At 30.0% G+C, this 25,452-nt stretch overlaps 1 protein-coding gene across 5 annotated transcripts; it reads left to right on the top strand.

Annotated features, from left to right (window-relative positions):
- Positions 1 to 16: 16 nt before the first annotated feature.
- On the top strand, positions 17 to 23,316 carry Iru (E3 ubiquitin-protein ligase Iruka). 5 transcript variants are annotated; one of them, XR_010843706.1, is made up of 11 exons: positions 17 to 245; positions 6,175 to 6,291; positions 6,823 to 6,899; positions 7,884 to 8,021; positions 8,487 to 8,647; positions 14,206 to 14,321; positions 14,452 to 14,558; positions 17,791 to 17,944; positions 18,384 to 18,467; positions 20,033 to 20,161; positions 23,040 to 23,316. XR_010843706.1 is itself a non-coding variant. In XM_014428642.2 (9 exons), the coding sequence occupies exons 1-8, from the start codon at positions 159 to 161 to the stop codon at positions 17,942 to 17,944; spliced, it is 957 nt and encodes a 318-aa protein (XP_014284128.1). In that variant the 5' UTR covers positions 17 to 158; the 3' UTR covers positions 23,040 to 23,316. The 5 variants fall into 5 exon arrangements, 1 of the variants encoding a protein (XP_014284128.1); XR_010843708.1 differs by having other exon boundaries at positions 18,411 to 18,467; XR_001343896.2 differs by lacking the exon at positions 20,033 to 20,161.
- The last annotated feature ends 2,136 nt before the right edge of the window (positions 23,317 to 25,452 follow it).

A 25,452-nucleotide genomic window follows, 5' to 3' on the forward strand; every position in this document is an offset into this window, starting at 1 on the left:
TGAAAAATATATATAGATAATTACATTCCCATGATAATAATATTATATATGTTTCTTACAATCGGTATGTGGTCAGTAAGATAAGAATAATTTGTCTACACAACATTAAGTCATATTCAGATTGTGGTGGCCCATTTTTGTGTGCAGTCACCGAAATCATGGCCGAAGAAGCTGCTGTTGAAAATTTACCAGTAAATAGATTTTTTTGCCATAAATGCAGCCGGGAAATAAGTGGAGTATTACCAGTAAGTACTGTGTTAATTCATATTATTCCACAAAAACATCAAATTATGTTGAACCTACTCATGTCTTAACCTATATTCAGTTTTAGATCGAACTTTAGTTGTTTATGTCGTCTTTTTTGTATAATCTAACTGGCAGCAAGTTTTAATTTGTTTTTTAAGTATAATTTAGTTTTGTTTTGGTTATGTTGAATCCTGTTATTAATATGTGTCAATTCTGGCACTCTAATGTCTCTTAATCTAATGTCACTTAAGGCTGTCTTCAGTGTTGATGAAATTTACTACATTTTTGTTACACTTGATTGTCACCTCAGGGAGTTATCTGTGTTATTATGAATTTTAAAGAATTCATTAACATCTCTTTGTGATGTATGTTTTCTTTTTACTGTATTGGTAGCATATTTTTATTGTTAATTGGTATTACTCTTCGTTCTGAAATTTTCTTTGTTACTGTTTTTTCTTTATTGCATTGTTTTGTAAAAGCTGCATGCTCCTTATCTAATGTTGATTAGATCATACTATTGATTTAATTAAGTTGAAATTATAAGTACCTTTTTCTCAAAGTCTACTAATCATTTAGCTGGGTTAGATATGTTTCTATCTCCAAGTTTGTATTAATTTATAAACTATTAAAGTGGGGTAGTGAAATTACTATACCTATTTTGATCCTTTCTTAGTTGGATTAGTAGTTTTAGTTATCAGTAATTTTTCTAAGTAATAGGACTATAATCCATGATTGTTATAATTTCTTAAGTTTATATATGCATTCAATTCTTGGATTTGTTCATTTACAATTAATTAGGAGAAGAGTTTTGAACACTTCTAATACTTTTTAATCAAGAAGTGTGTTTAGGGTTATTCTCAAGAGAGAAAACACTGAAAGTGTAATATTACTTATGATGTGTCAACATTTTGACCGAAGTTGTAGGACTTTATCAAGAGTAGACAAAACAAGATACAATTATGAAAGTCTTAAAGAAACGAAGTATAAATTTAGATACTGTTGGAAATTTGTTGAAGAACATGAAATAATTGTATAGAGCTCACAGGAAACCATGATATAAGAATTACAAAAACAGAAATAATGAGGAATGAATGAAATATACAATAGAATACAAATGGAAGATGCTATATAAGCCCAAATAATTTACAATTTTTTAGTGATTTAAGTAGATGATGATTATTGTAAGTTAAAATCATCCATAAGGGGAAAATACATAAGAAGTAAGGAAAGATATTGCAAGAAAGAGAATCATCAGCACACCTTAAAAATAAGCTGTGTATTTTCTTCCTTAATTATACTCCCCAACTTCTTAATTATATTCTGTGCTCATCGATATCTCCACAATTGCATTATCTTTTTAAGTTTTGAAGTAAAAATTTTTATTTAGTTCATTAATTAGTAGTTTATTTTTGCTATTAATTTAGTAACCAATGTTTTAAACATACCTGTATGTCTCATCACTTTAATTTGTTAATGAATATTGATATATTTACATAAATCTTGGTTAATTTGCATTATATTACTATTATAATCAATGTGTGTATTAATTAATTATTATATTTATTTCTTGAATGAAATGAAAGTTCTTTCTTTTTCCACTTATGGGCTGATGACTGCTGTTATCCCGTCTAGGTTTTGCAAGTTGTCAAAGTATTTAGTCTGTGCTTAGTTGTAAGTTATTATTTTTATTAATATCTATTTCATTACTGCTTTTAAAAACTTATTATTGTTTTTTTAACTAAGTAACTAGTTGAGTATAGTGATTCTGAACCTATCATTTCTCCTTATAATAACTGGTCTTTAAACAGTACTTACTTTTCTAGGAGTGCTTCAAGACCCTCCTTGGGTTGTACTACATTTATCTGTTTTTTAACTTAATACTATTTATGGTTAGATTTATAGTTACTGTCAAATTATATCTCCAATCATAATATTACAAAAAGTAAATGATTTCCAAACCAACTGTTGGAACAGTTAGCATATTTAAGTCATTTATTCACATTTTAGCCAAGTTATATTTATATTATAGTTCTGTTTAGTTAAAGAAAGACTCAACAAAAGGTCTTGTACTACTTATTACATTTAATCCTATACCCTAATCTTATGTAGGAAAGTATTAACTGAAGGTCATGGTCCAACCCTTTTAGTTGAAACAACTTTTCTAGTTTCAATTACAAAATAATATCAATTATGTGATAGTAATTTAGATTTGAATTTTATCAATAATATACCAGCATAGAAAATGAATAGATAGTCACTGTTATGCTGAATATATAAGATCACCAAAAGCATGTGAAAGCCAAGTAAATTGTTTCTCAAATGTTATAAAATCTACATAATGTTTAAACTTGATTAAGTACTGCAAATCAGTTGTAAAAGAATTATTAATTTGGATGAAAGTTTCTTCAATTAATAGATTTAATTAATTAATTTAAAACATATAACTTTTCTCTAAGGGATAGTCTGATCCACAATCTGATGGATTTAGAATGCCTCAGTCACTTTTAGGAATGATGTCTGAAAAATATTATATAACAATGATTAGAACTCATAATGACACTAAATTAACTGTACTAGTCCACAGCGTCCTAAAAACCCTTAAATATGAATTTTAACAACAAAAATTGTACCTGGCCATTAGACAGCAGACACTTGTGTGTTGATAGATAATTAAAAAAATGTCGGAATGACTGATGTTGCAAAATGAGCCCGGTTAAGTGTTTTTTGTTAATATTATTAGTATTGAAAGGTTTTTGAGGACACTAAAAATGAATCTTCATTATTACGATAACTTAGACCCCCACAAACATCGCTATGTGGGACAAAATATTTTTACTAACTTAAAACTATAAGGGGGGGGAGAGAGAGAGAGAGAGAGAGAGAGAGAGAGAGAGAGAGGTTTAGGACAATTAAAACTGCAAGAAATGGTATAAACAAATTAAAATCAGAGATTTAAAATAAGTTTAAGGAAATTTTCTTTGGTTGAAACTGCTTTTTATTCAATGTAAGGGCATGAATTCAAAAAGATATTTGTTCATATGGTTTGAAAGAGTAGAAAATCTATTTTCCAACAATTGTAGTTACCCTGGATTTGGATAACATTGTGAGGAGTAATAAATTTATTTGTGAAGGTGGAACATTGAAGAAAAAATTCTAAATTTTTTATGTATATAAAAATTCATATTTAAGGGTTTAACGCTAAAAATGAATTAGACTTGATTTTTTTTTTTTATCTAGTTTACTGAAAGCGACTTAATTCTTAAACACATTTAATGCAGTAAACAATCTTTTGTCCTTATTCTACATTAAAAAAAATAAAAGAACCGATTGGTATATAATATCCATTACATAAATTTAGATTAAAGGTGGGTTACGATAATATTAAAACTGCATAAGTTATTTTAAATCTTTTTTTTTTCTCAGCTCTTAGAGCAAATTAGCAAGATCCCTCAGATACACTTTTAATATTTTTTGACCTAGTGTCACCAAAGAAAGTTTCATTGAAATTGTTGATCCCACATGGGTAGCCTCCCCTTGTAAGTGATGAAATGATTATAATTTATAGCATATTAAAATTAAATTTTACCTTCTATAAATATGTTTTTAAAGCTTTATTATCTATACCTCCTTCGATTAATGTGTGATAAAGGTTTTTTATTTAGAAAATATACGTTTGTAGTTTGAAAAAAAAAAAAATGTTATATTCAAAGTAATGCCCAGCTATACATTTTTCTAATCTTTCTGACATTTTCTGAATCCCAAATAGTAAAAAAAGTTCTCTTTTTATTTTTGATTCACAAAATGCCTGTCATTTCTTAGACCATTTTTGCTGAGTGATGTTGCATTATCATCGAGGGAAATCACTGTATCAATGCTGTCTTTAAATCATAGTTTGAAGCATGCACACAATTCTGCACATTCAGTGTTTTTTAAAACTATGCTATTGTATGAAACTTGTATCATTATGAGTTGGAAATCTTCATCCGATTTCAAAACAAGAAAATGATGCCACTACGGCTACTATATTGTATATTACCACCATCTATGGGCAATTAGTTTGCAACATTAACTGTACTTACTTTTTAGTTCATAATTGAATGTTTACAATTATGTCATATTAATCAAAACTGATACTTAGTAATTACTTTATTATTACTTTTTTTGTATATATTATGTACATGACATTTATTTAATCTCTATATTTTTTTATTTTATTTTTTTTCCTTCCCCGTATTGTTTTTGTTTTATGTACATCTCCTGTATATTTTATGTATTTTTATAAAAAAATTTACTCTTGCCATTGTTACTTATTTTTATTCTTATCTTTGTATTTTATTCTTATCATTGTATGATTTTGTTTCTTTTTAGCCCTGACCATCTTCCTATATAACAAAAATATTTCTTTTTTATCCTGATCTACTTGATCGCTAGGTCTGAATATTATTGAGAGCTGTTAGGGAAAGCTTTCTAAAGCACTCCATTTAGGAACCCAAAACTTGTGTTATAGAATAGTGGAGAAACATCCTACAAAAGCTCATTAAAAAAATTGTCTTAATTTCTTCCAAATTTATCTACAATTGGTTGAAATCTTAAGCCTAGTTAAGATTAGCTCTTGTATTCATTGTTATGGAGATGCATCTGAGTTGCACCTATATATTCTCTATGGTATTTAATCTGGCAGTTCCGGTTTGTGTTTACCAGACTTAAATACCTTCTGAAATAAGATTCTTCAACTTGTTGTTGCACAGCATTCTTAATGCTGATGTGCCTTTGATATCCCATAAAGCTCCAGTTCTAGTTTGCAAATTTTTTTTTAGTAAGCATAAATTTGTTTATGTGTTTGTTACTTTTTAAATATTAAATCAACCAATGATTTTAATTAATTATGTTATTTATCTTTATTGATAACCCATAATTGTCAAGAAAATAAATTCTTTTATTTTGATAGACTCCATTAATTTTTTTATTTTTAAGAAATAAATTTATTTAATAAAAATGTTTTTTGTTTTCTTTACTATTTTGTATTTCCTAAAATATTTTTCAGAAGTCTTGTCTACTAGAATTAATGATTATTATAAAAAATTGGAGTTGCCTATAATTTTAATGGATAGTGTACCTTTATTATGTAATTCCAGCTTTGTAGAACTTTTTGTTTGTTGATCTTAGCTGCTTGTGCAAACTCACGCACACACAAACAAACCAGTTTGTGAGACATGGACTGTTTGGAATTAAATTTCAATTCAAAACTCAGATTTAAACTTAGTCATAATCACAATACTTTATATATTTCATCTGTGCAAGAAAAAAAAAGTAAAATACATAATAACAATCTAGCTCCTGTTAGGGACTGTGTTAGTCTATTGTATTTCATGTATATTCAAATCACTCAGTTCAACTGTGAAGTATATTATTCTTCTTTAGCATTTCAATGTCATAATGTATCACTTCCGATATACAAGTTAGACCAGTCATGTGTTGCTTTCTATTCTTAAATCATAGTTCATTAAAAAAATAAATAAATAAAATAAAAATTGACATATAAGAAGATGGTCAGGGTTGCGGTCAAAAGAGTTTTTACATAATATTTATCCTAGCTTAAATTGCCTTATTGTATCGTATTGTTGTAATATTCTCAGTTTTTTTTTTGTATCTTTTTAGCCCTGATGAAGTCCTGCAAAGTGGGGCGAAATGTCGGAAAATAAATAGTTGTAAACTATTTTTGTTTCTTTTTGACCGCAACCCTGACCATCTTCTAATATATAAATTTTTATGGTCAACTATGTATACATATATAAAAAATAAAAATTGATTAAGCTCTATTATATGATATATTCTGTTTTGAATATAAAAATTGATAGTTATTCTTGTCAGATCTATTTAATATATGTGTTTAATGTATAATTATTAATGAAGAATGGTCGGTTTCAGGACTATACCTGTCCAAATTGCCAATGTGGGTTTATCGAAGCGTTGGAAAACCAACCTGATCAAAATGAAGAAAGTGATCCGGACATTGAAGTGGAGATGGTTCAGCCATTTGAAGAGGTATATTGTGAATATAACCAAACATATGTACTATAAATGGATGTTCCTTTTATTTATCCTACTCTCTCTCCCCCTCTGATAAAATGTTGATCTTTGAACTTGAAATAACTTTAGCCCTTGTTTTAACCACTACTCATAATCAGGTCTTCTATCTTTATTTGTCTTTTGTTATTAGAATTGAAGTAAAGAGAGTCATTGAAAACCTTTCCTTTATTTAATTCCAAAACAAGATAATTGTTCCACTTTTTTTTCCCTGCATTATCTTAAACGTTTACTATTTATACGTTATTTTATATATACCTATTTATAATCTTTTGCTTAGTAATTTTTTAAGCTGTATTTCAAACGTGAAATAAGATTGTCAAGCTAGAAAGATGTCATTGGTTATTTTCATTAGCATTTTTTTTTATTTCCTTCCTTAAATTTTAGCAATTAAAAATTAGTTAAATAATTTAATTTGATTCAATTCAGATATACATATAACAGTTATCTAAGTTTTGTTACATTATAACTTTAATATCGTATTTTAAGATGTTGAATGAAATGTTGGTTGACGCTGGATATCGGACAGAGGAACGAAGGGGTGGAAGAGCTCGTAGAAGTGGCAGGTATGTTAATTTTCATACTTAAATTGCCCATCAAAAGGTTGCCCATAATTTAAGGTTAAATATCATTCACTTAATTAAATGGTTTTTTGTCATGATTTCTAGAGTGGAAGAATTCTAGCAATTGTGCTTTTTATTTACTTTGTGATAAGTTAAAGTGTTGGAATGCTGAAACATAACCTGTAGTCTTTTTTTGTTTTTCACATATGTATCAGTAAATTTAAATTATTATCTCCAGTGTTTTATATTCACTATCTTATTTAAATGTGTTAGCATTATCAATAATGTTCTCCTGATTCCTAGAGCTAGGATGGAGACTGCAATAGATTTATTTTCTGTTTTATCAGCCATGGAGTTTTACCAACTCAGTTTGAGGGATCCTATTTAGTTACCCTATCCTTTATAAAATGGTCACCTAACCAATCAAAGCAATCCGGCTTCTGTTTATGTTATTTTATCTAGTTTATCCCAAATAAAATTACTTTTGATGCCTAAACTGCTATTGAAAAAAAAAGATTAAAATCCTTCGCCATTAATTATTAAAGACTTTCTTTAACCATTCCAAACTTTAGTTCATATTCTTCTATTATGGTGTTACTCTTTCTTATCAAACCATTCTCAAGGTGTCTCTTTTCCTGATATCTCTTTCCTTTCATGGTTTCTTCTTTCTCAGAACTACTACCAAGATGCATTTAATTGATCCTAGTTCCTTTGTTTACTTAGATTTTTCTATATTATCATTTTAGTGAAAGAAAGAAGATGAAATTATCATTCTTCCATGAAAATATTTTATAAAGTAATTTAATGTTTTGTAATTAAATTTTTTCAGTAAATCAGATTGAAACCTTGTAATTGTATTTCTCTATACTGTTAAATATTTTTTGTACATTTCTATTGTATCTTACTATGGTTTAGTCTTGCATAATGTGAAAGATTATTTCTGATTCTCTTTAGATTTTTAAAAATTATTCCATGTTTTTGTTACAGGACAGGAAGAGCTAGACAATTGGCCCCGATTGAACACCTTATTCAAGATTTTATTATGAATTTGACTGGAGTCGGCTGGGGAGGTTCAAACACAATTGGAGTTGGAACTGCACGTGGGGGAACACCAGGAGGACATTTGTGAGTAGTTTTTATAACATGATCCTTATATGATGTGCTGTTCAATAAAATGATTCCTAAGATACTCAATATGTTGAAATTATAGATTTTTTAGTACATATTAGGAAAATTTCCACTTGTATGGACTTTTTTTTTTAAATTTTATAATGATCAATGGATGTCCTGGCTAAATGGGCTGTAAGGTTTTTATTTTATTTTTTAAGATTTCGTGAGAGATATTATGATGTTTAAGAATTATCATTCAAAAGAATTTATTATTTGTTCAGTGTCACTAGAAATTTAATGTTAAAACTACTTCACAAAAACTGCCAGGACCATAGAAGAAATATTACAAAATTGTCAAGTTGCTATTATAGTTCAAATACATTAGAAAGGAATTATATTATAGTACTCGAACTATAGACAATATTCAATTAATTATATGATATTTAAATATTATTCATTTAATTTTGTTTGTATTTTCAGGTTATTAATGGCTAACCCGGGGGATTATGCTTGGGGTCGTGAAGGCCTTGATGCCATTGTTACACAACTTTTAAATCAGATGGACACCACAGGACCTCCTCCATTAGCTAAAGACAAAATTAGCCAAATTCCTGTTGTTATTATCACTAAAGAACAACAAGGTATTTCATCTATTTCCTACTGTTTTTATTATTATTCAATTGAGCCAGTAAAAATGTAATTGACTTCAAACACTTTCAATCTCACTGGGTCAATTATAATTTATTGTTGTATATAAATTTTTACTGTACTCTAATATTTTAACTTCTTTCTGTAGTTTGATTGCAATGATTTTAGCTTCATTTGATTCCACACCTCAAAAAGATGGGTATGATATACCAAACACTATTTTACCCACATGCGGTGAAATTAAAAGGAGGGTAATGCCTAGGGGTGTCACATAATCTGTTAGTACAAGAGCCCGTGGAAAAAAAAAAAGGCAGTTATCTCACCCCAATTTTTGAGTTCATTAATTTATAGTGCTTATAGTTAGGAGTCAAAATTAATGGAAAATGGCGGCCATTCCAAAAAGTAACTAAAACTCAAAAAGTCCAGTTATTTCATACCTCTTGGTTCTTGACTCATATGAAAGTAGGGTTGATACTGACACAAAAGAAACCTGTCTGCCAAACTAGTGCTGTGCTGCTCGTTGTGCAGACACATTCCAAAATTTAACTTTGGAAACTCGAATTCTAATTTTTCTTGATTAGTTATTTATTAAATTTTTTACCCATCTGAAATTGCTTTACTTGAGTTGGTACTGACACGGAAGAAACATGTCTTCCAAGCTTGTATAGACGAATGAAATACAAAATTCAACTTTCTAAATTTGTATTATATCCTGCAAGATATTTCTAGCCTATTTCATCATTTATGCATGTTATTAGATAAATACGCTTATAAAATTGGAATTATTTGAAATGGATTAACAGGAAAAAATAAATAACAATGAAATATATCAATACTAATTTAAAATTTGGTAAATATTTAAAAGTCGTTAACTCCTTTCATTCTTTTTGTTTAACTAAAAATTAAGCTGATGCAGGTAGATATCTCTATGATATCTATTTTATTCTAGGATATCTATTTAGATATCCTCTATAGACTCATGAGACTCGTTATCCGAAGGCGACGTCTACACTTCATCCTTTCCAATATCCTCACATTCTTTCCCTTTATTATTACCTAAAATATCTAAGTGTATTAGAAATACATTTTCATTAATACCAGATTTGTTGTAAATGTCCTCTTCTCATATCAAAATTTCCATCCGAAAATTTCTGCTAACAAATTAATGGATTACGAGCGGTAAAGATTACTCAAAATTGTAGTGATGAATTGGTATATATATATTTTTTTTTAAGGGAACCCACTTGAAAGGAGAGATTAAAGATGCTTCCATCTTCCATATTTTCATACCTGGCTGACATGAAATTTCTACATTATCTTAAGCCTAATCAAAAAAAAAAAATTAAGTTCAGTTTATTCATATTTGTACACCTCTTTCTTCTACATATGGAACATCTAATAGTTTCTATGATATTGCTGTCATAAGTAAAACTTTTCATAAGAAAAATGAGAAGTGGACATTTTGTGAATCGATTTCGTTAATATCATGAAAACTACCATTCTTATGAAAAAACTAATAAGAACTTTGTTTTTAGGACATTAAATTAGCTTTAATTTGCTGCCTAATAGAAATCTATACATCTAATAGTTCCTGAGATATAGCTGTCATCAGAAAAAGTAGAAATTAACATTTTGTGAATAGATTTTGCTAATATCATGAAAACTATCATTCTTACGAAAAAACTAATTAAAATATTTTTTGTAGTATATGTAACTAGCTTCAGTGGGATTCCTAACAACGATTTATTTATATGACAAAAGAAGAGTTTAAAAAGTATATGTAAGTTACATATTTATGTAATATTTACATATTGATATTTGAAAAACGTTTTACAAAACTGTTCTTTTATTATTTAATAAATCGTACAATAAAATTTAATTACTACCTACTTTTTATTCTTATAATTTTTCTACTAATAATGTTTTTTATTAAAGTAACATAGTAGTAACTTTTGTGTTTCTGTACCAATCCTAGTTTCATATGAGTCAAAAATCAAGAGGTATGAAATAACTACATTTTTTAAGTTGAATTTCGGAACATGTCTGCACAACGCGCAACACAGCACTAGCTTAACAGACAGATTTCTTTTGTGTTAGTACCAACCCTAGTTTTATATTAGTCAAGAACCAAGAGGTATGAAATAACTGCATTTTTTAGTTCATAAAGTTGAATTTTGGAACGTCTGCATGGGTCTAGCTTGGCAGACAGGTTTCTTTTGTGTCTGTACCAACCCTAGTATCATATAAGTCAAGAACCAAGAGGTATGAAATAATTGTATTTTTGTTATGGTTTGGAACGGCCGCCATTTTTAAACTCCCCTGAACGGGATTGATAGACTCATCAATTTTGACTCCCAAATGTATGTAGTTTACATTAATGAATTCGAAAATTGGGATAAAATAACTGCATTTCTTTTCCTCTTGGGCTCTTGTACTATGTTCATTATTACTGTATCAATTTTTAAGTAAACGGTTCAACCGTTTTTCAAGTCTGATGGTTTAGATTATTCACTAAGATCTCATAATTCTTTTGTTACAATTTGATCTCAAAATATTGCAATTAGGTTTTTAATCTGTCAGCCTGTTTCTTTGGGCTCTTTTTTGAGTGAACTTAACTACCAATTTTGAAGTTCCATATCTCGGGTTACTCAGTATCACTCATGGGTGTTTTGAAACAATTTGAGCTCAAAATATTGAAATAATATTTTATTATATTTTATAACCTTAAAAAATTGAATTCTCCTAATAATAGTGAAGCAGATATGTCAGCACATATAAGCGTTCAGTAACCTATTGCTTCTAGTGTGTTATCACAAAACTCCACCAAGTCCCATATATTTTTCACACTTTCCTTTCAAACCTATCGAATTTCACACCTGTTGCTACAATCATAGTTTACTTCACTTCCATAAATTACCATCGGTCTGATTAGGGTTTTATACATGCAAGCTTTATTGTTGATTGACATCAGATTACTCCTGAACCAAGCTCCCTTTGGTACATTTTAAGCTGTTATCTGTCAAAATTATTCCTTTTTCTCAATTATTTCCATAGATATCGATTTTTAGGCTTTTTAAACCTCTGTTCAGTGGTTTCCAATGTGCTCCCAATCAAAATTTTTAGAAATGAATTCATATTTATTAAGTGTAGTCTTTAGTGACCCTAACAGAATAGATGTTAGGCTAGGACAACATTCCTGCCTACCATACCCATTTTATTTTTAAATACATCATTTTATGTTTGGACTTCTTGGCTTAATATAATTGGTTCCGAACCCAGCTAAGGTTACAGCTCACTAATATGAAAATTGAACCAAATCCACCCTCCACTCCCGAACCACTGCTTTAGACAAATGTATTGTGTTTTAACAGCTTAGAAATGTTTCTCATCTTTTAACCATCTATTTCAACTAATTAGTGATTGTAATAACATTTTTATATTTATATTTTAGATATCTAATAAAGGGAGGCTACACACGTGGGGTCATTGGTTTTAGTGAAACTTTTTTTGGTGATTTAGGTCAAAAAACATTTGACATATCCGAGGCTTCTTGCCAATGTGCCATATGAGTCAAGAAAAAAGATATTTTTCATATTTTTAGACAGTTTTTATATTATCGCCTACCGCCTTTGCTCTCCATGTATTAAATGGTTATTATACCGATCTATTTGTTTTATTTATATATTATTTTTTTGCATAGAATAGAAACAAAAGATTATTTCTCAAATTAAATGAGTTGAAGTAATAAATTAAAGCAGAAACAATTAAAGAAACCAAAAGTAGCTTCCAGTAAAGTATACAAAAAAAAAAGTATAGGAGAAATAGTCAGATTCGTTTTAGTTTCTTTTGAAACCATTAAATACAAATTTTCACATAAATCAAAAATTAGAAATTTTTGGGCTTGATTTCTGAGGGATACATTTTTCTCCTGATGTCTTTTAATTACAAAATAAGTTTATACCTCTAACAATATTATCCAAATCCAATGTAACTACCCCTGTTGGAAAGCTAAGTGTGCGAGGAGACTAAGGGCTAAGGGAGGATACTAGAAAGTGATAAGTACGTCGAGAAAATGAATCATGGGATCTTAGGAGCTGTTTAAGGATTGAGATGTTGGTTTTTATGGTTATTTGGGAAATGAGGCCATTCCATGTTAAGGTGACTCCTAGGTTGTTTGATATGGTGTTTCGAAACTGGATAGGTTTGTTGACGTACAATAATGTATAGTGAGGAAGGGTTTTAAACTGATGAGAATGGCCTTGGTTTTTGCTGGATTCAAGCTCAACCTACTTTCTGAAACCCAACGGTTTATGCTCTCAATGTCTTCCTGGAGCTCATGGGATGCCTCAATTATGTCAAAAGGATGAAAAGATTATATATTTGTAAGTGGTCTTTGGGATTGGTGGATAGCATTAGATAGGTCATCTATGTACATGGAAAATAGGCTTAATGAGAGGGAGGAACCTTGAGGAACACTGTGAGAGAGAAATAGTGATGATGAGTGGAGTTTATTGGGAATAACAACAGTTTGGGACCGGAGAGACAGTTAGGAGTGAAGCAGTTCTAAGAAGTATTGTGTAGTTTTGAGAGGAGGATTGTGTGTTCAACGGAGTCAAAGGCTTTTTAAAAATCAGAGGGCAAGTATTGTGATTTTCTGTTGGTCCATAGAGGAGCAGATGTTTTAAGAAATTTTTAACTGAGCCGATTGTGTGAATTAACCAGATTGGAATGAATTAAAGATAGTTTGTTCAAGGAATGAGGAGAGTTGAGAATGAACTGATCTTTCTAGAGGCTTGGACAGGTTTGATAAGATGGAGATAGGTCTGAAGTCAGACCTTATTTCTTGGTCTAACTACTTTTCTAATAGTGACTTTTGGTTTCTGTAATTTTTTATACACTTAAACTCATTTAATAAAAAAATCAATTGGTATACAACAACCATTAACTATAGACAGAGCAAAGGTTAAAAAAATATTTATTTTTTGTCTCGGCAAGAACCCTCGTGCAAGTGTAAAATATTTTTCGATATAGTGCCACCAAAAAAAGGTTTATTAAAATTTGTAATATCTGGTGTGTTGCCTCCCCTTGTTATTTCCAACTAAAGGGGGAGGCATGTCTTGTAAACAAAGACAAAAAAGATTATTGTAACAGCAGTAAACTTATAACACGACATTAGCTGTATCAACATCACTTTAGCTTATTACAAATTCAATCAGCTGTCTTATATTATAAATTTGTGTGAGAGCTGTTCACTCAGAATCTTTTCTTTGGTAAGAATATTTATATCAACAATTTTTTAGATTTTGGCATTTGAGGACATAAAAGTTACATGTTAGAAGGAACATAAATGAATTTTAAAAATTAAATTAAATTTTAGTAGTTTTTTACACTTCGTGCTGAGAACAGAGGCTGTTTGTAGTTGTCTGGTTCCAGCAATGGATTTTAACAAATCCACCCGGCTTTTAACAATGATTTATGTTATATTGTTGTTATTAGATATTAGTCAAATTTAAGACTATTTACTTTATGTATATACTTTGTTTTATTGTAGAGACAAATTTGCAATGTTCTGTCTGTTGGGAAGATTTTAAAGCTGAAGAACCAGTTAGGAAGTTACCATGCGAACATGTCTACCATGAAAATTGTATCATTCCTTGGCTAGAGCTGGTATGCTATTGAAATTACTATCTAAACTTTAGTATATTTATGTGGGTGTGTATACATTCTAAATATACATACTTATTCATATTTTAAGTGTATTTATTCATATATTATGTTAATGAAATATATTTTATAGCATGGTACTTGCCCTATATGCAGAAAAACATTAACTGATGATGGTCGAGCTGAAGATCCAGATAATTCTAACAATGTTGTAGGCAACAGTTTAGCAACACTTTTTCGGTGAGAATAAACAATTGTTTTAAAATTTATTATCAATTTCTATTTGGCAGAAGCACTGAAGTTCCTTATTGATGAAATTACTTATACATCAATTCTTGAAGTATGGCTGCATTCTTGGAATCAGGTGTTACCAATATTTTCTATAAAATCAAGCATGATCTAGTTTTTCTATGGTTCTTTATTTATTGTAGAAAAAGTTACGATGAAGTAATGTAAAAAAAAAAAAAAAAAAAAAACTGGAAGATCGCTGATTGACCATGAATAATAAATGGAATATGGTCCGGGTGTGGTCCAAATAAAACTCAAATAGTAATAACTATTTTAATTGAGCGAATGTTTAGCTTGAGAACTTTGCTGTAATTCTGGTTACCTGACCTTTCATGATAAATTTTACTACCAGATTAGCAGACTAGCCATGGGTAACTCCCTTACTCCTGATATCACTAATATTGTTCTTAATGACCTTAACTCCATAATACCTCTATTCTCACCAGACATAATTTTCATTAAGAAGTACATGGACAATCTCTTCCTTGTCCTCAATCCTGACAGAATCCCCAAAATGCTATCAGCTTTTAACTCCTACCATCCTTGTCTTTGGTTTACTGTTGAAGGTGAATTTGACCATTTCCTCCCTTTTATTGACCTATTTATTATCAGAAATCCCGATGGCTCCCTATCCACTGATAGGTATACCAAACCTACTGCCGGTACGGGTCTACGGGTCTTCAGGGGTTCTAAGTCCGACTAGGGGTTCCCCATACACATATTATATTAATATTTATTCCTGTATTTATATATTTATATTCTATGTATTCGTATTATGTACCTCTATCGGTTCCTGATAGGAACCGACTGAAAAACTATGTGCTATTTAATTCAAACTCTAGATACCATAGACTCCCTCGCTTCCTCCTCTGGTCTCCAACTGGTCAGTCGCTCTCTATTTCAGGACTGTTCTTGTCCCAGACTGTCTTCCCCTGTTTCCCGTCGGTCTTTCTCTGACTCCCTGCGGTCTTCAAGTGTCCTCCGTTTCTCCTGCCCCTTTTTTCTTCTCCTCTCTCCTCTACTTCTAACTCCTCCCCCTTTGTCTGTTCTTTTGATTGGCTCTTCATGTGTTCCCACTCTTTTTCCTATCCTTCAGAGGGGGTGGGAAGGTCCAATGACCTTCGGCGAAAGTTTGTCTTTTTCTTCCCTTTCATGTTCAAATTAAGGTGGCTTTCTTTGGCAGAGATCGCTGCATTTTTCCTGAGGTTTTTAAAGTGGCCAGTTGGGAGATAAGGGCTTTTTAGTTGTTTACCTCGACCTACGCAGTCAACCTTTCCCAGGGGGAGCATGCCCTCTGTTATCTACATATCTCTGTACCTTACCTTTAATGTTTTGCCGATCGGGTCATTGACTCGGCCCGGCGGTTCCTTTGGTATGCTGACAAAAGAAATTACTTTAGGTTCAAAAATTCCAGCTGATGCCCTCGCATACATATCACTACCTATTCTGGAGACTCCTCAATTTTGTTTCTCAACATCCTTATGACCAAATTATCAATGTTGCTAAGAACCTTATCCACCAATCCTTTTCACTTTCTGACCCTCAATATCACCAGACCAACATGCAATATATCAAACAGATCCTATTCAACAATTTCCCTCATAAAGTGACAAACAAACTCCTTGATTCTTACGTTAACTGTGTTACTTCAGTTCCTCCTGTTCTCAACCCACTCCACCTTTTTTTCAGTACAGGTCCCTTCCACATATCCCCATTCTTTCTGACAATATACAAAAATCCTTATGATCCACTATTCCCACCCTACATCTTGGCTAAAAGTCCCACAACAAAATTTCCTATCTTTTTTCCAAATTAAAAGACCTTTTTTACACCGTTCCAATGTAGTTTATCGGATACCTTGTTCTACCCCATGTTGGAATTCTATATCAGAAAACCAAGAATCAACTTAATAAAGAATGCTTTTCCCTGACATTTTGGGCTTTTTCTTTTAAAAATGAAATCAGTGGGGAGTAATTCTCTACCCCTTTAATATAAAGTGGAGGTGTTTTGGAAATTCAGACCGACTTGGTTGTTTGTTCATTATTAACATCTATGATTTGGATTAGCACATTGAGATCATTAAAGGTATCTAATGATCTGGTTGTCGTTTCTGGCTTTTAGTTTTCTGATCAATTGGCCTTGATCTTTTATAGCCAGTAACTTATTCTTACATGTCATTATGGTCTCCATCTGTGATGGCTCGCCCATAGCTGATAGTAAAACTTTCACTCTTTGCTTGCATCTTAATTTCAAATTATGTTAAATTGCAACACTTTTCAAGAGAGGTATGGGAATTTAACTTATAATTTTTGGAACATTTTACCATATGTTCTTCCATGACATGTAATAAACTGGTTTTTCTTTAAAATATTTGTTTTTTCTTGATGACTTTCCTTTCTCATACCTACATTAAGTATTTTATTTAATAACAAGTCTATATTTGTAACTTACAATTATTTTGGCTGACAACACAAATTGAGTAATTAGGTGAGATAATTGCTTCCCAAAATACTGTTGGAGCTGGGACTTATGTATTCATTTTGGAGGAGGTTTGAATGGAAATTATAAAAGCATATGTTATTCTAAGTAAAAAGAGCCTTATCTATTAATTCAAAACTTTTGCTTTCTAAAATGGTGACTAATTGAATTTAATTAATGAAAATTTAATTATTTTCTAAAATAAATTCTGCAATATTTGTTGATTGAAAATGGATCAATTTTTACCTTGACTATGCAACAGGTGCAATAAATGTCATGGAAAAGTTGGTATTAAACTACTGCAGGTATTCTCTAATTTTTCATTCAGTAGGAAATGTCTTCAAAGCTTCAACAGTTATTAGTACCTTTTTTTAAGTAGAATAAATTTGCTAGAATTTGAGCCCAAATAGAACTTTTTATTCCTCCTCATCAGTTTGAAGCTTCAGGAATCAGTCTGGTGGAGCATTGAAATTGTTATTTCGAGATAATAAAATCAAATCTGCTGAATAAAAAAAAAAAAAATAAGTGATAGTTTCTATAATTTTTAATTTTATAGTAATATTTTATCTTGCAAAATCAAATTTTGCTTAAGTAAAATGAAACAGAATTCCCTTGTATCTATTAAGAACCTCTTTTTATTTCAATGTGTTTTATAATGATTTGTTTTTTCAATTAATATTGTACTTATCAGTGTATAAATGATTAGGTATGCAAGTGCAAGTGAATCTTCGAATTCCAGGACTTCTTCTTCCTCTTCATCATCCTCTTCATCGGGTACTGGGTCTACTGGAAGTACTAGTAGCAATGGAAGTACTTCATCTTCAAGACCAGACTTCAATATGGATATAGATTTTGATTAAGTAAGCAATAAACATCATTTATTTCTACTATTGAGTGAAAACTCAATTAAAGCAGATTTTAATTACTTTTACTCTTAGCTAGGCTATGTTGAAGTTATTTTTTAATGTTAGAAATTGTAATATATATAATGAATTTATGTGTGTGTATATTTTTGTGTTAATAGGATTAAGGTAATCTTTATTTCTAGGTGTAATTTTATAGGAATAGTCCTTTATTGCTATTAAGATGCGAAAAATATCAGATTATAAAAATTATGAGTTGTTTATATGCTATAATATGTATTTTCAGTGCCCCTGCATGGCTTCAGCAATCAAAAGCTCAATTTCTGATTGGCAATTTAGATTCAAGCTTTGCTTTGAAAGATGATTAAATTTGTTTTTTTGTCATTTTTTATTTGTTTTCAAATCACCTATTAAATGGTGAATAATATGTTATCAGTATTGCCAATCTCTGGGTGATATCTAGGTGCCAATTAAATGGGTCTTCAATGAGTTGAAAGGACCAGAACTCCTCTTGGGGCAGGTAATAGAAAATTATATAAGTAATAATATTTAAGTTATTTAAATCAATGCTAGTTTGTTGAGTATATTGAAGTTTTTTTGATATTTTTTATTAAATAATTATTAAAACAAAACTGTATTAAGACTTTCGTTGACATAGGTGCTGTTAAAGCTCATAACGAAGTCATATCTAGTTAATCAAGTTCCAAAAGTTTGAAGAATTTTTATATACTGTTGCTCAAGAGACATAATGATGCAATTGAATCAGTTATTTCAGAAGTGTATAACCGCAAATTTTGATTTATTCTTAGTTATACGTTTATCGTTGCCCACGCTCAGTGGAGAAGGGGGTGAGTTAAAGTCAAATAAAAAAAATATATAATCGCCAAAGGAAAAAAACAAAACAATAAAGAATAAATTACTCCTCAGGCGCCACGTTATTTTTCTTGGAAATAACGAAAACCCTGAAGCATTATGCCACAATATAACTAAAATATACCACTATATAAACAATTGTTGAATATGACCACTGGCGAATATTTTTACATGTAGATAACAGGAAACCTAGGGGTGTTACCTACCCACCTGTTGAATTATCGTTATATTCCGTGAACAAAAAAAAAAAATAGTAAATTAACAAGTTAAAAGCAGAGAAAGAACAACTGAATTATATGTATAAAAGTTTAATAATAAAAAAAATATATATACAGAGAATTAAAAAGGAAAAAAAAAGAATTCTTATCAATTAATAAAACAATTAAAACTTATAGGTTGACTTAACCTTAACCTTAATAACTATATTTACATTATTATACAAAAGAGTATAAAAGTGAATATAAAATAATATAAAAAAAAAAAAAAAAAGATAAAATTTAGTTCATACCCCATGTAGTCCTCCACTTCTATTGTTAATAATCATCTATTGAAGTAACATTTCTCACATGGTGATATTCCGGTTCAAACCATAAAGACAGAGGGCCTTTAAACTATTAACACTACACATTGAACAATCGTAACATGTTCCAAAATGAAACTGTCACCTTCACAAAACCAAAACTCACTCGTCTGAACATACGAGTTCCCAGAATCAAAAACTGTCACCTTCACAAAACCAAAACTCACTCGTCTGAACATACGAGTTCCCAGAATCAAACTGTCGCCTTCACTCCAACAAAACACACTCGTCTCAAACATATCGCTCATGTCTTGTTTTCACCATGACAACCATAACAACTCTTGTCTGAACAGATCTAGCCAGTGTTTTTATTTCACCATGACAACCATAACACCCCTTGTCTACATAGATATCGCCAGTGTTTTTATTTCACCATGGCAACCGTAACAAGTGGCATATCGCAGATCTGGAAAAAAAATGATGCAACTTTAAATTTGGTGAAATTAACCTTATTAGTGTTGGTGGGCTCAAAAATCCATTAACTAAATCTTTTTTAGTTGAAAATAAAATAGTACTTAAAAATTGGCCAACAGAGGAATTTTTTAAGTACAATTATGTAAATTTACTAATATCTAGTATATCCATTTTTGATCCGTCCAACACAATTAAGTCAATTTCACAAAATTTTACAGGTGCATCATTTTCTTCAGGAGCAAGTGATATGTTCTGTTTTCACAAGTATAACTGATTAAATTCAGTTCTAATTTTACCAATGGACCTGAATCATGTTTAGACTTCAAAAACGGCTACTATTTATTCAGGTAATAGAATCCAGTACAGTTATAGTACAATTTGGATCTTATTTGAAAATATGAATTTTATTTGGCCAAGACTCCCATAGGAGTCCGCCATTCAATGAAAAAAGTCCGAGGGCGAATTCGAACTGGCACCATTAATAGACATCAATTTGGTAAAACTGTGTCTTAACCACTGAGCTACAGGTGGCCCTTAAATATGAATTTAATATTGTTTATAAATCAATGTTGTTAAAAATTGAGAAAAATAAATTTTGTGTTTTCAATTATACAGGGTGTCAACCAATTCCTTTTTATGAAATTTCCTGACTTTTCAAGGTTATTTTTGAAATAATTTTGTATGTGTATGTATTAATAGATCCTCTATTCTTTATTACTATAATAATATTAAATTAAATTTATCAATTTTTTATAAATAATCGACTCATCAATTATTCATGTTTTATGGTTCATTCGTCCACAAGTATTGCGATCTCTGAAGGGTAGAGGAGGCATATAAAGTAAAAAAACAACTCCCATAAGTAATATGGAACAAGTAATAAAAAAGATATATATTTTACCTGATTAAAAACTAAAATATTGAGATAAAGTATACTATATTATATGAAATATTTATTTAACAATAAATAAATTATTTAAAACAATCAACTAACAGAGAACCTTTATAATAATATCTATTAATAAACCCTTGCATTTATATAAATTAATATCTCTTTTGTATAAAATGAAGTAAACTTATCAATATTTTACTAATTGTAAACAAATTATGATTTTACATTGAACCTCAAACATTTTAATCTTTGGAGGGCAAGAAGGCTGTGACTACTTATTCTCTTAGATTTTTAATACCTTCTTACTCTCTGGAGTTGTACCAGGTCACTGACATATATTCCTTAATCCTACTATTACAGTTTAAATAGAACAAATTTCACTTAAATTACTTATATCATCCTTATCATGATGTGACTAATATAAATTTATTGTTATTATTACATCGGTCAAGTATTTTTCAGGTCTGGTAAGTACATTGTTAAATATAATTAATTATGGACAGTTAACTAGAAATTCAATAAATCATTTCTTAGTCAATGAAAAACTACTCTCATTTCTCTTGGGTTTTAACTGATATCCCTTTTTTAAAACTACAAATAAATAAATATATTAAATAATAATAGATCTGCTCCACAACAGCTCTTAAAAAGCCTATGGTACTTACAGTGGTCGGGATGCATAATTGGTTTCTAATGGATTACTATCATTATTAGTAGTGTTAGTAGGTTATTGTATGATGTGGTAGTTTATGATTTACTCTCACTTTTAATTTGTACCATGACTAATATCAGTTAACTCACTCTTTTAAGCTTTTTTTTTTTCGGCCAAGACTCCCATTGGAGTCCTATACTGCCTAACCATGGTTGGGGGTCAAAGTTTTTCATGTTGTGAGTCCACCACTCAATGAAAAAAGTCAACGCCCCCAGGCTGGATTCGAACCAGCACCGCCGATAGACATCAAATTGGTAAGACTATGTCTTAACCACTGAGCTACGGGCGGCCCCACTCTTTTAAGGTGTGTATATGTTACTGTGATGGTTGATATTTCAAGAAAAACTACTTTTACTATTAATGGTCCACTTACTGAGCAACTTAGTATAAGTTGTATAGTCAAATTGGGTGGGGAAACACTCACTGGTGAACGTTAACCTTCACTAGTAAAAGGTCTAAGTAAAAACCTCACCTACTATGCTTCAGGGTTAAGATGTCATAGTAATAATTGAGAGCCTCATTTTCTCAATATGTGACAAAGGTATCGTTTGTTTATTTTTTGTGACAACTGTTGACTTCCACTCTCTCAAAGCTGTTAGTTAGTTGATTTTAAGGAAGCCATTTTACTTAGTCATGGTTATCATAACAGAGCTTGTAGAAGGTAACAATTGCAAACTGTGCAGTGAAAATAACCATTACTTGTGTAACCTAATTGGAGATGATTACAATAAACTTTCACTTGTCATTTAGTGAAGGTTAATCTTACCTGATAGTCAGCTTTCACTATAACAAGGCCAATTGTATTATCTTATTCAGATGAGTGGAGGATAAACCAAATGGATCCACATAGCTCATATTGATCTAAGTGTTGTCAGTACATCAGATTGAGCACATGTTCAGTTATTGCTCATGTGTACGGGTCAAGTGCTCATTGTATTCTGGGGTTGTTCCAAACAAGCAAGTTTAAGTTCATTAAGTGATATATTAAACATACTTATTTTTGTGTGGATTGGTTTTCCTCAGCCCTTTCACATGTTATCCATGCCATATTATTCATAGAGTAAAGTTAGTTCAAAAGGCGTATTTAGAAACTCTTATGCCTTAGAAGTGAAACTTCTTAGAATATAGCATTTTTCGACGATTTTATTATTCAGGATTAGAAATTATAATTTGAATGGGGAAAATCTCTCTTAATTAAATTAAGTATCTCATTTATTATTCTATTATAGGGGAAGTATTTCACTTTTTTATCTGATCCAGACCAATTCGTTTCTTGTAAGTAAGCCTATCCCCAAGAAGGAGAAAGATGGAATTTCAGTTAGGCCTGCTGCAAATTGAACATAGTGCGTGCCTAACTTGGATTATGTGTGTTCGTTGGATCTAATGTACAATGCTGTACTACAAACTTGATTTAAAGGTACAGACAAAGTGTGTGTGATTTGTCTTTCTAAATTCAATATGAGGTAGGTCTGGGGGTCACATGATCTAAATCTAAATTTGTCTTTTGTCCTATGATAGAAATATTTTAACTTTTCATACTTATGTAACTTTAATAGGTTATATTATTTATAGGATCTCTTAGTTATTTATTATCATTAGTAATATTTTTTATTTTTTGCAGATTACTTTTTTTTGGCTGGAGACTGCTATTAAACGAAGCTAATAAACTATTTGTAAATACATTTTTTTCTGAAACCCCCATTCATGTATAAATCAAGTTTGTCACCCCATTCAAGTGTTGTTGGTTGTTCTTATATATCATCTTTTTAATATATCAATCTGTAAATCATCAGCTGTCGAAATGTTTATTATTTATTTCACTGTTATGTCAGCACAAAATTCAGTCGATAATGTTTTTATTTTGGCATTTGATTTGTATATATAACTATTATTATTAATTGTTTGATTTTAATTTTAATACCCTATTTCACTCTTTTTATTTTATTTTAAAGTAACAGTAATTTACAGTGCTGTAATGTATTGCTTTTGGGAGCATTCCTAGTCTATAAAATGTCTCAGGTCATACACACAGCATGCCATTTAAACATTATGATTGTAGATATTCTGCTGTGAATAAAGCTAAGAGTTTTTCTGTTTAAAGCAAATATTTAGCTTCACTTAAAAAAATAAAAATGAATAAATTTCCTTAAATTTTACCTTTCTATTTGCTGTGAAAAGAGAAAGGTCAGATATATGTATATTTTCTTCCTTTTTTTTTTTCAATGGACTACATAAATGTGTGTGTATAAACACAAATACACATTCGTATATATATGTTTTTATGTGTTCACTAATACACATTTGTGATGGTGGCTAAACTGTTATCTACTTAATTTAAATAATTTACTACTAAGTAGTTTCATCTACCATTTATTCATTCCAATTGTAATAAGCTTTACTGAACATAAGCGATATAAACTTCTATTTAAACAGTTGGTCAATCTTTTTTAAAATTATAATATTTAATTAAGAATGAATAATTAATTTTACAGTCCATTGTGTGATAAAGTAATACAGTAATCCCTGTGTGATTTTGTTTGCATCTTATTTGTTTTGTGACTAGAGTTGTTTGTTACTCACTATTTATTAGAAATTGATTGGTTTTTAATTTCAAAATATTTTCAATTAATTATTGCTCAAAATTTTAAATATTCATTTAATTGACAGTTAAAATGCAAAATGATATAACACATTTTTCATGTTACTGTTATGGTGATTCTTCAAAGACTTGAGTTATGAACCATAGCTATGATTACAATGCTTCCATAGCTCGTCATGCAACTTAGATTAGCTACTTATGTCATTTAAAAATAACCTAACATCATATGTATTAACTTCAATTACAATCACAACATTGATTTTAAGAACTATAATTAATTTAATTTTTTAGGAGTAGTCAAAATAAAAATATTAGTGTACTTTTAATTATTAAAGTAAATAAAAACCAATAATGAGCCAACAAAATTTATTTTAAATTATTTAATATGAAGGTAAGTTACAGTTATGATCCATGGCCAAGTTATTAAATAAATTGTAATCTAGTTAAGGGATTACTGATTTACTTTGCTTTTAAGATGTAATATATACCAATGAAATATATTAAAAGTTGTGTATTGTAAATACATTAAGGTTGATTATTGCTAGATTTGTTTGACAAAAAAAAAAAAAGACAATTATAGTTAAACTATAAAATGTTAAAGCAACTCATTTTTTAGATGTCAACATTCATTCTCTAATAAATTGTTATTATGTAAAGTATTTATATAATTTATGTGTGTAGTTATTGTTTTAAGTTCATGTATATGTGATTAAAAAATATTTTATCTTAAGTTATTGTTGATAGCATCCTGTGTATGTATGATTTGATTTTTTTTTTAAATGGACCCTGGTTACTACCTTTAATTTTTCAATTGACCAATTCACTTGGTGGGGACATGATTTCACTTCACAATCTGCAGGAACATCCTGTCTCATGGGTGGGTACTTACTTTTTTATTGTAGGTGAAAGGAGAGTGAGAGATTTTTGTCGCTATTATACCTCAATGAAGATGAATTAAAAAAAAAAAATGAGGTATATACTTATTACTCCATCAAATATATGTACTGTTGTGGTTTATAACCTATCCAATTATTACTTCCTTAATTCAATCAAAAATGTTGATTACTACTAGCTCGAAAAAGAAATTATCTCCAAACAAAAGTTTTCTAGTCGTGAAATTCTTCCATCATACACATGGAAATCAAAGCACAAAATATTCCAGACAACCTCATTCGGAGAGCATAGAGCACCCTATTTCAAAATGATTATTCTAACCAATAGGCCAAACAGGATAAGATAAACTAAGTGGCCTGGGCTCACCAAACCCATCTATATATGAAGTCAACAAAATACTGGTAGTTTTCCTAAATTAAGAGCTGAAGGGACTAATTCCCCTTATATAGATTAACACAGATCAGAATTCTGATGTTTCTGGGCAAATGGCTCTTAGTGCCTTATGAGCAGCATAGGTTGTGACCACAGGCTCTTAGCACTG

This window comes from Halyomorpha halys, unplaced genomic scaffold (genome assembly GCF_000696795.3).
Source record: "Halyomorpha halys isolate HHAL.00 unplaced genomic scaffold, Hhal_1.1 Scaffold730.1, whole genome shotgun sequence".
NCBI lineage: Eukaryota > Metazoa > Arthropoda > Insecta > Hemiptera > Pentatomidae > Halyomorpha > Halyomorpha halys.